General features: G+C 40.6%; 1 protein-coding gene across 3 annotated transcripts in view; it reads left to right on the plus strand.

Annotated features, from left to right (window-relative positions):
• The window catches only part of LOC121698074 (collagen alpha-1(VIII) chain-like), a 30,448-nt gene extending 17,415 nt beyond the window's left edge, over window positions 1–13,033 (plus strand). For all 3 annotated transcript variants that reach the window (XM_042079811.1, XM_042079812.1, XM_042079813.1), the window contains 2 exons: window positions 5,222–5,552; window positions 9,848–13,033. In XM_042079811.1, the coding sequence (XP_041935745.1) occupies window positions 5,225–5,552; window positions 9,848–11,763 (2,244 nt within the window). In that variant the 5' untranslated portion in view covers window positions 5,222–5,224 and the 3' untranslated portion in view covers window positions 11,764–13,033. The remainder of the gene's footprint in view (window positions 1–5,221; window positions 5,553–9,847) is intronic.
• Window positions 13,034–14,497: the final 1,464 nt, after the last annotated feature.

Consider the following 14,497-nt stretch of genomic DNA (forward strand, 5'->3'; position numbering starts at 1 on the left):
TACACTCTCTGTATGTCTCGTATTATGCTTGTAACATTTAAATTGGCCACCGTGATGCTGCGGATTAAAGGACTCCTTGTCAAATTAACTGTAACAAACAAATGACTCAGTCTCACTGGCATTGTTCTCACGTCATTTTAGGCTACTTTTCATTCTGTTTCACAGTGCTGAATTGTGCAGCTGCCAACTTAAAATCAAAACTTCCCAGTGTCTCTCCACAACTTGCAATGCGCATAAGCCGCGTAACCTTGTTCTCTGCCAGGCGACTTCGCTGCTTCGTCTTGATCCGATTCTGCAGCGAGAAGCCCCTCACTGCAGGAACACTTGAGACAGGGATAACACAGGCTATCTTGGCGAGCTTGGATACATCTGGATGCATTTCGTTGAAATCAAATATGTGACCCTGCAAGGCGAAACCAGTCGTCTTGCGCACAGGAGAAGTTTTCCATTGACGTAGCAGTAGCACATTTTAAAAGTGGGCCTACACAATCTGTGTACATAGAACTTCCTGTCCCCTTACTTCCCCCGAAATACATTAATTATATTCTATAGTGACACCTTATGACCGTCCCTGGTATTAACTAGGGGACAGAAAAAGACACTCACTCGGTTGATAAAACTGGACATAGTCAGTCATCCGCTTCAAAAGTCACGCTACCGTAAGGCTAATAGTAGCTGTGTCCTCACACTATCGCACGTGACAATTTACTTAAAAAGGTGATTTTCTCCTCTTCTGGCATATCATGACAGGAGAACCATGCCAACTTTGGATGCGGTTATCTTAGCGATACTTTTTTGCAATACCCTCGATATACATATCGTTGGAAAGCTTAGTCAATGGCTGTTCATGTGAGCACATTAACTTAATTTTGTAAATTTTACCAAAACGACTGGTTTCGCCTTGCAGGGTCACATATTTGATTTCAACGAAATGTATCCAGGGTCACATATGAGGACTTTGCAGGCTGTGGAGAAATGCAATCCTCCATAGCCACGGAGCGCTGTCATGACAGCGAGGGCATCTCGACGCAGACTTACGGCATCGATAAGAGGATGGTGTCCGCAGACTCAGTGCTCGGCAAATAATCCTTCTTATCGTTGGTTCTGCATATTCTTGAAGAGCTATAATATAATAGGTGAGAACTATATTGGAATTATTGGCCTACAAAAGAATGCTGCGCCTATTATAAATAGGCCTGTATATAAGGCTAAAATACATTAACAGCTCCTACTTACCACTCTGTGTCTGCGGATATCTAGAGGGGTTCAGAATGGCATTGAGGCAGTGAAGTAGATCCATGTAATCCTTGGGGAACCGATCTTGCAAGGCATCTATCAGATGTTGAACATAGCGTTCCCTGGCTTTTTTGAAAGCTTGAATGGAGCGGTCGCTTTAATTGGTCACTTTGTCTTATTTGTCACATCTCGTAACTGAGTAAATGCCACGACAGATGCTTGCTACCGGACAACGGAAACCCTGGTCTTACCCTTTTGTGTCCAGACATAGGCTACATTCACCCGCATGACATCCGGACGGGGCAGATAATATCCAGATTTCATTGTATGTCTGAAAGGGGCTTATGTCAACAAATATTTCACGCAGGGACAGAGCCAGGATTATTTTATAGGGGTGGCCAGCTGGGTCCAGGCTTTTTATTGGGGTGGCACTAACACTACTATATGAAAACTACTTAAAATGTTTCAAAGATTAGGATATCCGATAGACGCCAGTAGATTGTGTAAAGCCAACACAGATCCAGAGAACCTGAACTTGCCCGATGCTAGTTTTTAACCCGACCACTAACCATGAGTATTTTTAAAGAGAAAATTATGCCTGTCCCGCTTTTTTTGCAAATTCATTTGTATATTAGCCTGTAAGAATAAGACGGCCCTTTTTGACAGCTTAGCCTATTTGAAGCATTTACAACGTCCTTTAGTTAAATAATTGTAGCAGCTTAACAGTTTAACCCACAGGTAGGTTGTACGGGAGGTTATGAAATACATTGGAAACAATGCAGTAGTGTCAGCGTATTTTACTGGGCTGTTTATTATAGGTCTTGTGTCAAGATTGTTGATATCAATTAATAGCCAATTAAAATAAGCTTCAATTATTTTGAATTATCATGATTCTATTACTTTCGCCCACGGTACAAGGCGGAAATTGGGGCTTTTACGATGCGTTTGTTGACAAGTTTCCAGGAAGTTTCCTGCCTGGAGTTTTCGCGTCACACTGCAAACGTCACCCGGTTCGTTTGTCAGATTGGTGAATGACTATCCACAATTGTGTACAGAATCTAGCGTGGCTACAGGTTTGGGTTAAAGACCGGTCTCCAATAGAGGCCTGGTCTGTTTTTTAGTTTCGGGTTGTATTTAATCTTCTAAAACCCGTCAGATTGTCTGTTTAAAGCCCAATTCACACCAAAGATTCGCAATGACACTAAACCATTGCAGAAAGGAGTTCCAGCGGTGTGAATTAGATGTTGCACGTCGTTGCCAGCCGTCGCAAAGCATTCACCATGTCTAGGCACAGTTGCAAGATTTTAGAATGTTGTACCAAGTTGCTGGTTAATAGAATGTTGCAGCTCATCTTGTCGCGAATCTTTGGTGTGATTTGTATTGGGCTTAAGCATGGTGCAGACTGTGCACGCTAATGTTATGATTAGATGGCATTAAAAGACTGCGGTGGGGAAAAGCTAGAGTTCCAAATTGTATAACTTTTTTCAATATGAACTAGCCTATGCCTATATGTCCGACAAGAACCTATACTGGCCTAAAACATGCTGGCTGGATAAAGGCCCTATTGGCATACAACAAAACTAATTTTACATTCTACTGTACATTCTGTGAGAGGTTTTATAAAAAAGAGAGCGAGCCACTTTTGGTTAAAACAGAATTTGAATTTGAGTTTTAAAAGCCAGGGCCTACATGTTTTGATGATTTAAAATTAACTGATCAGTGTAACTGTATTCTGAATACATTTAAATTGCCATTGTGTTGTGTGATACAACTGGGATTAAAGCAGGGATTAAAACCAGAATACTTTTCATTTTGATTCATTCTGAGCAGAAACATTGTTTTTACATTCCGGTTACACTGTTCCGAGCCTTTTTCTAATTGAGAGATGAAAAGATTAGTAACATTCTTTTATAAATGACATTGCCATTACAAACTGTACAGAGTGTGCACAACAACTTCTGATTACTGGAACACAGCTAACAACTTTGTAAACAATTTAGCGACCTGCTGAACCAAACAAAGCCTGAAAAAAAACAAAAAAAAACATTGACCATCAGACAGTCTCTCTACAGGACAGGTTATTACTGGGACAAAACCTCTGTCCGCCTTTGATTATCTTCTGCACACAACCAGCATTCCACTTGTGAAAGTCACACAGTATCTCATGGTTTGGCATACACAATAAAAGGAATGATGAGTAGTCTGATTAGCAGGAAATGCATTTGTTAGCAGAAAGCATCTGAGAACAGTTTGGTTTTAATTCTAGATTTGAAACTGGCCACAGTTGGGGCATTTTTGATGTCATCCATCAGTTAGTTCCAGAGCTGTACCGCGTAGAAGCTAATAACTGCTTCAAGGTCCGTGTAACGCTTTGCAGTGCTATGTTCTATTTGCAGAATTCACATGAAAAAATATAAAAATAGGCTTAAAAATCTGTTATCCATTCTTTAGGACGGCACAGTAAATGGGTTATTGTTGCATATTTTGATTTTCAATTGAGCACAAGTTGCGGTTTTCTGTTCAGAAGTTAAAAATTGAAATGATGCGTCAATTTTCTAATTTTCCTTTTTTGAGCTTTTGGTTGGACTGAACCACAAGCACCGGGGGAGAACACTATTAAATAAAATAGAATAGAACAATAGAATTGCCCTACTCCATTTTCTCACTCAATACCTCAAACTTTATGGTATGAAAAACGCTGGTCTCTCATTTCGAATTAATGGAACTAGTGCAGTGCCCGTTCAAACATGCCATTCCTGAAGAAAACCCGTAGCCCAATTACATACCCACAGGTATGCCTGCTTTAAAAATAGGATGATAGGGAAACATCATTCCAGCTAAGCATTCAATAATGTATACTGAATATTATAATATCTTATTATATAATTATAATATCTTAGCCTATAATTAATGTGGCCTCTAATAGTGTACATTTTTACAGATAAGAATGACATAAGCCTAACAACTGTTTTGAGTTCAGGCTAAATGTGTATTAAGCTTACTGAATAACTTCCTAATACTGAAGACAAACCATTTTGTGGAATGATGCATCATTGTTTGAAATTTGCAACGATGTGACTCAAAAACAGTCTTTAGCATAAGTGACGTCGCTCAGTCTGCCACTTGTTGTTGTCTAGCTATGTGGCATTAGCCTATCGCTCGTTTCAATTTGGGACCTTGCAGTCGGAATTGTCGTTTGTTTAGTCAAAGTCTCAAGTCCAAAGTAGCCTGGGCTATTCGAAGCATCAGTTTATTGCACATACTTTTATTTTGAGTGGTTACTACACACCCGTGTTTGTTGGCGTGTTGTTGCAAAATCCGCCTAATCATTTTATGCAAGCAAACTGCATACAGGGAGTCTTTATTGTTGAGGTCAGACATGATAATCATCTTGCATCTTAACCCACAAGCGGTTCCCGAGTAATCCGTTTTTTAAATTGCGACTGACTATCATCAAAGTGAGAGCTGTCAGTACACGATCAATGGGGTGGAGCTCCCCTGAAACTGGTCCCCTTGGAAACAGTGCAGTGCAGCGATAAACGTCCTACGTAAATAAGCATATTTTGAAATATGCATTCAAAAATCTTCAAAATCGAGAGTGCACACCTTTGTGCCACGCGCGAGCCACATACAAAATCTTAGGTCAGTCTGACAAACGTCAGCGAGATATGCGTGCCACAGACACACAAACGCTTCTTGCTTTATAGATAGATGTAACATCAGACAACTCAATGCAAAATGTGGAGTGATTTCTAGCAGTGAGGAGTCAAATTGGGGATGTCCTGGGATACTGCCAGTCATGGAATGCCTCTTGTCCAATCAGATATAGTTCAATTGAACCTAACTTGGTGTTATCGCTATTGATTATTCTTACTCTTGAAGAATTGATTATTCTTACTCTTGAATTTCCCCTGGGGATCAATAAAGTATCTATCTATCTATCTATCTATCTATCTACTGATACTCTCTCCTCATCCCTCCTCAGGACATGGCAGGGGCTCTGCCCTCAGCTCACCTGCTGTTTGTGGTTTGCCAGTTTTACGTGGTCACCCATGTCCACGCGGGAGCGTATTACGGGCATAAGCAGCTGCCACAGCAGCAACTGCCGCAGCAACACCTGCCCCAGCAGCACCAGCCCATGCCACAGATACCTCATATGCCTCATGGCAAGGAGACGTATCCCCAACAGCAATACCTAGGCAAGGACATGCACCACATCCCATATGGCAACGAGATGCCCATCCTACCGCAGTACAGAGAAGATCCCCACCCGCAGATGCCAATTCCCATGGGCAAAGGCAAAGGAAAAGGAAAAGGTGACCGATCATTTTGGAACTCTTTTCTGAGATTACACGAAACAAGTTCTATGCTAACTCATTTATCACATGACATTAGTCCATATTCTATATTATATTTGTGTCTTACAATACAATTTTCTATTTCATATCAATACATCATATTCTTTGATTATAAGACCAAGAACAGTTTTTGAACATTTCACTAGTGGTATTTCACCAGCAATTGAAAACAGGCCTAGAAAGTCAACTCTCACACCAGGGCTACCTGGGTCTACAACGTAAGCACTCCTTTCGCGTATAGCAAAAAAATAGTTTATTTTTTTAACAATTAGTTTTTAAGCTATTTGTTGCAGCAATGCTAACTGAGCGCTTCAGTTATGTGCCTGGTGTAGTCTCCCTTTCCGATTGAAATATATTTGTGTGACCCGATCTGGCAAAATGAGTCCGAAGATGCACATTCTAATTTTGAGATACAGGTAGATTACTTCAAAATCCATTGAAAATATATATTTTTTTTGTTTTCTGATGTTATATAAAAGAAAAGACATCATAATCATAATCAATGTATCAAAATAAGTTTCATAGTCAAAATAAGAATGTAAAGTTACAAAAAATATTATTCACAACTTGCAAATCCTACCTGTAACCTGTAAGTTCAAACATGATTTTCTCAGTTTTTTCAATTGGAAAAACATGGCGTAAAAAAATGGCATAATTCAAGATCTGTATCTTGACAACAATTTAAAATATTACTTTGATCAGGATCTCATTTTCATATCAACTGATACAAAAATGTAAATTGTGCCTGACAAATGACAAGTTAAAAGAAAACAGTAACGTTGGGTTAAGTGCTTGTAAAAACTATGCTACTGTATTTCACACATAGGTGACAAAATAACATAATTTGCGTGCCTATGTTGTGATAAAATGACACTTTTGGTTATTTATAATACTTCAGAGTGGCTCTTCTCATGGGTGTCATTTTAGTTTGATAAGTGCTTGAGCAGGGTTTCTGCAGGGTTCAGTCAGTCAAATTTAAGACTTTTTAATGGCTTTTTATGACCATTATGATTTAAATTTATGACCTACACGAATTACGAAAAATAACTTCAGTCATTAAAATTCCCTTCAAAATATTTTTTGGCAATGTTAGAGTCTGGGAACATTGTTTGGAAAAGTTTGGCAAGATCTTTGTTCCCATTGTATGAGTGGTGTTCACAGTATTCAACACATTACATTACATTTGGCTGACACATTTTTAGCCAAACACCCACAGGACCTCCGCTTTCAAGGTGGAGGTTGATCTGAACCCACTGTGTGTGGAACTGGAGGCGACACAGATCTTCTTGATCTGTACTAATCTTGATACCGATTGTTAGCGATGGGCTTGAGCCAACTACTAAATGCACCGTCTTTGAGGCATAGCTGGCTTATGTCATATGTTTCTATTTCATATTTCGGAATTCATATAAACTTTATACAGCTCCGGAAAAACATTAAGAGACCACTGCACATTTTTCTGATGTCATCCTATTGCTGAGTGACATTCAAATGAGTTGACAGTCATATTCCATTGTGTTTTCTATGTCATTAGATAGAATAAATGTTGATTTTGGTGAGCACTAGGCACAACTGTTAAGCTGTTAACCCTTAGAACCCTAAGCTGTTTTTAGGGCATTTTCACTACCTTTATTCATAAGGATTTATTCTGGTCATTGTAAGTGCCACACACACATATTATATATTGTTTTTTTTCAGCAGAGTCTAGGCTATACAAATCTGTCATGTATTAGTACTAGCATTGATTTTATTTTGATTTTTAAAGAATTAAAACATAAAAAGTGTATTATAAAAATTCTTATATTTCAACATGTATCTCACCACAGCAAGCTCATAGCTCTACATATATTTCATGTGTGTGTAGGGCAGACTGTCCTGAAACGGGCAATATAATTGCCATGTTGGAGGGATACTCTGGGGCTGAGCAATTTACAGAAATATGTGGTGTGTGATTTACAGAAATAAATGCCATTTTTTTATTTAGTGATTTAAATGACCTTTCTGCGCTCCATATCTGTGACACGAACTGATCTGACCTGATTTGACCCGAGGTTGCGTGTTAGCCTGCGTGTCTATGGTGTATGCACTCATAATGATTCTCAACTTTTTACTGGATTGCCATGAACAAAGTAAAGGCAAAAAAGCTGTTTCTTTGTTGAACAAATTGGGATGCAATGTGAGCCTTGAATTGGATGCCATGCAGGAATTTGCTAGGATCTCAAAACCGGATTATGAACATGCTTTGCCATAGAGAAACACACTATAGCGTTGGATTATGCTTTGCCACAAAAACAGACAAAAACGTGGGGTAAGTCCAGCAATATGAAGTTATTATTTTGCTGTCACTTCGTTTGTTTTATAACCCAGAAGGATGTACTTGGTATCAAATGATAGCTCTGAGTCTCCTCTTTCATCTGACATCTATCCGATCAAGGGTCCGCGAGTAATTCAAGCGAGAGTAATGGGTGTGCAGTGTTGGTTTGTGTTATTATTGCGTTATTATTTTGCAGTCACTTCGTCTGTTTTTATAAGCCAGAAGGATCGATATACATGGTACCAATGGATAGCCCTGTGTCTCCTCTTTCATCTGATATGCTTGCCATATCTATGCGATCACGGGTTCGCGAGTAATTCAAACGAGAGTAATGGGTGCGCAGGTGAACGCAGAGAAGTATAGACTGTAAATATGTTGCAATTTGATTTAATTTCATGATTTTTTTTATTTTTATACTTGATCGTACAGACAAGTGTGTAGTCTCTGTCATGCAATAAAGGTTTCATCTTGCTGCGATGAACAGATCCGGAGCAATTTAACAGAGAAGAAAGGGTGTGTTTTTTGACGCACTTTGCGTCAATCGGGTTCTAAGGGTTAAGAATCCGACTGCGGTTCTGGTAAGGGGACAGTTGGTAAGTGTTCTTAACAGTCTTCTGTAATAAACTCCGGGTTCGCTGACTAGGTTGTTGGTCAGGGCTCTACACTAACATTTTTTTCCAGGAGCACTTGTGCGCCCAAGTTAAAAAAATTAGGAGCACAGACAAAAATTTGGGCGCACAGTCAGTTCTGTACTTAACTTAGACATAATCTAACATTACACTGCAGCTAACAGTTAAACATGCCAGTGCACCAATTGTGAATATTAAGAATGACTGACAACATTTAGGCTACAGGACACAGGATTTATATATATGTATAATAAAGAATATTATACTTTTATTTTTTATTTGAAATATATGCATTGATTGTGGCAGTAGGCAAACGTTAGACCTACTTTCGTTTTCCACTTCAGCTTGTATTCGGTGTAAACAAACAAGCATGCATGGAAGCCTGGAGTTGTCAGTAGCGTTCTACCTTTGAATAAAATGGGAGTATTACAGGAGGCTACTTTTGTGCCTGTTCGCTACAGCTATATTTTGCATATTGCAGCCAATACGTCAACTGGGCTAAAAGGCATGTTAGGTTACCTTTCCTTCTCTCACTGCATTCTCAGAATCTCATCCTGTTCCTCCTATATCCGATGACTTCGGTGGATAGAAGAACTGATTTCTTCAATCTTTGCATCTTGGCTGGCTAGTCTAACTTTCCGCTTTTTCTGTGCGCTCTTGGATTTGATAGAAGCGACTACTAGCGAGTCACAACGCGAAACTGCTAACGTTGATGGGAGGTGTAGTTTTTATACTGCATTTGCGACGTGATTCTATGGTTTGCACCAGTAAAGTTTCTCGATGTTGCGGTGTATTTTGTAGACAAACATTGACATGGTTATAAGTCATTCGCACCAGTGCACCTAAATATTTTTTTGCACTCGCACGGCATCATTTTTACTCGCATGTGCGAGTGAAATGGGCGCACTGTAGAGCCCTGTTGGTGCTTTGTTTTATGTGTAGAGACCCTAAGCAAGCTACTGATGAGGTTTGGTGCTGTATTGAACAATATCACTGGTTAAAACACATAAAACACGTAGGCACATAGTAAGCACTAGACGCATGCTTTGCGTACACTGCCATGAAATACGTATCTGATTGCGAAACAACATTCTTAATGGATTTAATCACTGGAATTTCACACAGCAGCCAAAGGGTTCAGTAGTGGTATGCAGGGTTGTATTGAGTATACAGCTTTGGTCTCATTTAAATACCCTTTTAAAAGTGAACTTAATACCCAATATAAATTAAAGGTGTAAAGATGTAAAGTAAAGATGTAAATAATTGTATTGGAATAATGTAACAGAGTGTTTTCTTGCCATTCTCCACAGGTGAGACTGTTCCTAGAGGTGAGAAAGGAAATGGAGGTGATGTTGGACCTGTAGGACCAGCAGGACCTCCTGGCCCAGCAGGTCCTCCAGGGCAGCCAGGCCATGGCATGCCAGGCCCCCCAGGAAAGCCAGGCCCACCTGGCCCACAAGGCTACCCCGGAATTGGCAAACCAGGAATGCCAGGCATGCCAGGTAAACCTGGAGGGATGGGACAACCTGGACCAAAGGGAGAGTTGGGCCCAGGTGGTGGAGAAGGACCAATTGGATTGCCAGGGCCCCCAGGCCTTCCAGGTCCTCCAGGCCTACCGGGTATAGGAAAAGCTGGTGGACAAGGACTTCCGGGCCAGCCCGGGGGTCGTGGCGAACCAGGTCACAAGGGTCTACCAGGAATTTCTGGAATTCCCGGTCCAAAAGGAGACAAAGGGATTGGTCTTCCAGGATTGCCTGGACTTAAAGGGCCAGCAGGTCCTCCTGGACCACCAGGGCCAGCAGGTCTGCCAGGCTTGGGAAAAACTGGGTTAAATGGTCTTCCAGGAGTCCCAGGAGGACCAGGAAAACCAGGAGGCCCTGGAGAACCAGGACTGGCTGGTCCACCAGGTGAAGGGGGTGAACCTGGACCACCTGGTTTTCCTGGCATGGGGAAACCTGGCCTAGATGGGTTGCCTGGAAAACCAGGACTTCCTGGTGGTAAGGGGGAACCTGGTCCACATGGCCTCCCTGGAGGACCAGGGTTACCTGGTTTTGGAAAACCAGGATATCCAGGTCCTAAAGGTGACAAAGGACATGGTGGTCTACCTGGTCAACCAGGTCCAAAAGGTGATAAGGGTCATGGTGGCGCTCCAGGGATGATTGGCCCACCTGGACCTAGTGGACCTCCAGGCCTTCCAGGACACATGGGACCTCCTGGTGGAATTGGTTTCCCTGGACTAAAAGGAGAGGGTGGAAATGGAGGCCCAAAGGGTCCTACAGGCCCAAAAGGTGAGCCAGGCCCTTCTGGCCTTCCAGGAAAGCCGGGATATCCAGGGGAATTAGGCCAACCAGGACCAAGAGGTGTCCCAGGACCACTCGGGCCACAAGGAGAAAATGGACACAAAGGTTTACCTGGCCTTCCAGGTATTCCAGGAAAGCCCGGACTCAAGGGTGAAAATGGAATCCCAGGTGATAAAGGTTTTCCAGGACCCATAGGAATTCCAGGTCTAATGGGCCCTGGTGGACCACTCGGACCCCCTGGCCTTCCAGGACACAGAGGTGAACCAGGGGGTCCAGGCAAACCAGGTTACCCTGGTGAAGGAAAACCAGGCTTGCCAGGACCTGTTGGACCTCCAGGAAAACCAGGAGGTGGCGGCCTCCCTGGGCAGCCAGGACAGCCAGGACAACCAGGCCCACCAGGACCTCCTGGCCCCCCTGCTCAGCCTCCAGACATCACACAGATTCTACCCGAATTGGGTTTGGATGGTAAGAAACAAGGCCAGAAGGGTAAAGGGAAGAATGGAGCAGACCTTATCGGTAGGAATGGACTTGAAATGCCAGCGTTCACAGCACAGCTTACCAACCCTTTCCCTCCAGTTGGTAGTCCAGTCATCTTCAACAAAATCTTGTATAATGGCGGTCAGAACTACAATCCACAAACAGGTGTCTTTACCTGCAATGTACCCGGAATCTATTACTTTGCCTACCACGTTCATTGTAAAGGAGCCAATGTTTGGGTTGCACTGTACAGAAACAATGAACCAGTAATGTACACTTATGATGAATACAAAAAGGGCTTCCTAGATCAAGCATCAGGAAGTGCAGTACTGCCGCTACAGACAGGAGATACAGTACATATTCAGCTTCCATCTGATCAAGCAGCAGGACTTTATGCTGGACAATATGTCCATTCGTCTTTCTCTGGATATTTATTGTACCCCATGTAAAAATAAATAAATGAATTAATTATATAAATGAATAAAACATTTGGCAGGATAATTTCAACATAAATGTATGAAGCCTTGGAGTGAAAAGTATTGTCATGTTAAAATGGATTGAATGAATGTGCCATCATTAAATCCAAAACAGCAATTGCACTGTTTATATAATGAAACACTTGCAAACATTATGCTTTCAACTAAATAAACATATGGGCTCTGAGTCATTCAGGGGCATTTTACATAGAAGCTACAACATGAATCTTTCAGTGCAGTTAGAAATTATTTCAATTAAATCGAGGGCAATCATGTTAGTTTGAGCTGATTGTAAGACTATTTGGGTTGATGCTGGATTTGGAGCAAAATATGATGCCAGGTAGTGAGATAATCAGTTGTGCACACTTCTGTGTGTAGATATTTTACCTTGTAGTGGAAGACTGTAAAAACATTAACAGAAGACACTGTATTTTAAGTGACCCCCATTAGTGCAACATTTAACACTTGTTAGATAACTGCAAATTCATTCTAGTCTTTTTGTACTGTAATCTTTCTGTTGGAATATTAAAACAAACTTACCATACTTCTGCTTATCAGATTTTTTTAGATTGTCTCTGTGACTGTTTTTGTTTGTTTGTTTGTTTTGTTTTAACCATTGGTATTTCATAAACATTTTACATATGGGCAGCCTTCATTTTACGACAGTTTGCAGTGATGATGCATGTAACATTTCAAAAATCTCATAGCATTCATACAAAAAATATATTTATCCGTGACAAAAACATATTTCTCTTTCTGTCTATATGGAACCAAACCTGAGCATACAGATGCTTACTGCAACTATAGCATTAAGTGGTTTGCAAACTTGCCTCAAGGTTCATTGTGTGTAAAAAATATGAAAGGTAATCTAAAAAATGACTACACATAGAAACTGTATATGTGTTTTTACATTTTGTACTTTTGTAATGTTTATTACATGGGAGCAATGATGAAAACTAAAAAAAACCCAAATGAAATTGAAAGCCTATGAAAGACTGAATGGTATATGGCCAATTTAAGACAGATGTAGATGTCAAATACATTACTGTCTGTATTCTTCTTTGTAATTTATTTTGTTTTACTACTGAATGCCTACATTTGTATATGTGCTATGGAGATGAAGGGAAATGCAATGAATATGATTTTGTAACAATGGTGCTGAACATTTAATCAAGTACTGAACTCTTTTCAATGTTTCTACAAACCAAATTTTTTAATAAAGGTAAATGGATTACAACCTTCATTTTGAGTCATGGATATTCAAAATAGGATAGTGCAGCTCTTACTAACTGCTATGGAAATAAATTATGAAATATGTCTCTCAAAGACACCTGTTCCCCAGAATGTAACAAATCCTATACCCCACCAAACAATACAATTACACATTAAAACACTCTAACACACTTAATTACAACACTCTAACACACTTAATTATACATAAAAATCTACAAAAATATTCATGATAGGCTTAATGAAAAAAATGTGTTGATGTCTAAATTAAAGGATAATTCCGGTATTTAGCACTTTGAGTCCCTTTTCTGGTTTGTTTTGGATGAACTAGAGTGGTGGACACCGACATTTTGACGATGAGTCCTGTCTCGACTTTCTGACTCGTTTTGAATCACCTTTGACTGGCTGTCTATAGGCATGCACAAACATGTCCTTAAAACAACCCTTAAAGGAAAATTCCGGTATTTAGCACTTTGAGTCCCTTTTCTGGTTTGTTTTGGATGAACTAGAGTGGTGGACACCGAAATTTTGACGATTGGTCCTCTCTCGACCTTTCTGACTCGTTTTGAATAGCCTTTGACTAGTCAGAGTGACTGCCAACAGGCATACTGTAGGCTACTCAAACATGTCCTAAAACAACCCTTAACGTTCGTTTTCAAAACTTTGCAACTCACCGAGTGGTTAGGTATACACGATTGTGAGGTATCTGAAAAAATAGTTCCACATTAGCAAATAACACAGATTGAATTCATACATTGTGCTGATATATTTGTTTTTAAAGGTAAACTATGCAGTATTGGTAATTTCCTTACTGTTTTCTCGGTTTTTGCTTCTTTTTCGCTGGCTTTGTCATGACGAATGTCTGAAAAACTCCATCGCTACCTTTTTCTAGCCGGTGCCTGGCGTGTATGTGTATTTGAATGCAGTAAAGCAATTCGTTACACTCGTTATACTTTCTGACACTGAGGCCGTCGGCCCGCCGGCCCACAGTTGCAAGGAAGGTTTTTCCGCTCACAGGTGCTAGGGGGAAGCGAGACGGCCACCATTCAACCGAAAAAAGTCATATAACCATTCCAATGAAGCTGTTAAATGAAGGTAAATTAAGCTAAAAAACTTGTATATTAAGCTAAAAAACCTGCATAGTGTGCCTTTAATAATCACTACCAATAACCACTCGGTGAGTTGCACAGTTTTGAAAACAAACGTTAAGGGTTGTTTCAAGGACATGTTTGTGCATGCCCATGGCCAGCCACTCTGAAACAGTCAAAGGCAATTGGGTCATTCCCTGTCAATTCAACTAGGGCCCACGCACTTAGGTCTGAAAACATTCTGAAGAAAAAAAACAGGTGTACCTATGTTATCCAGGAGACACACTGTAAAATTACTTTTACGTAAGATCAATACTTTCCAAGATACAGCCAGTTTTACAGGGGGAGGGGGGTGTCGATTTTGTTCTGCCTCTTTTTTTTGTCAAAGT

Source organism: Alosa sapidissima, chromosome 23, assembly GCF_018492685.1.
Source record: "Alosa sapidissima isolate fAloSap1 chromosome 23, fAloSap1.pri, whole genome shotgun sequence".
Lineage (NCBI taxonomy): Eukaryota > Metazoa > Chordata > Actinopteri > Clupeiformes > Clupeidae > Alosa > Alosa sapidissima.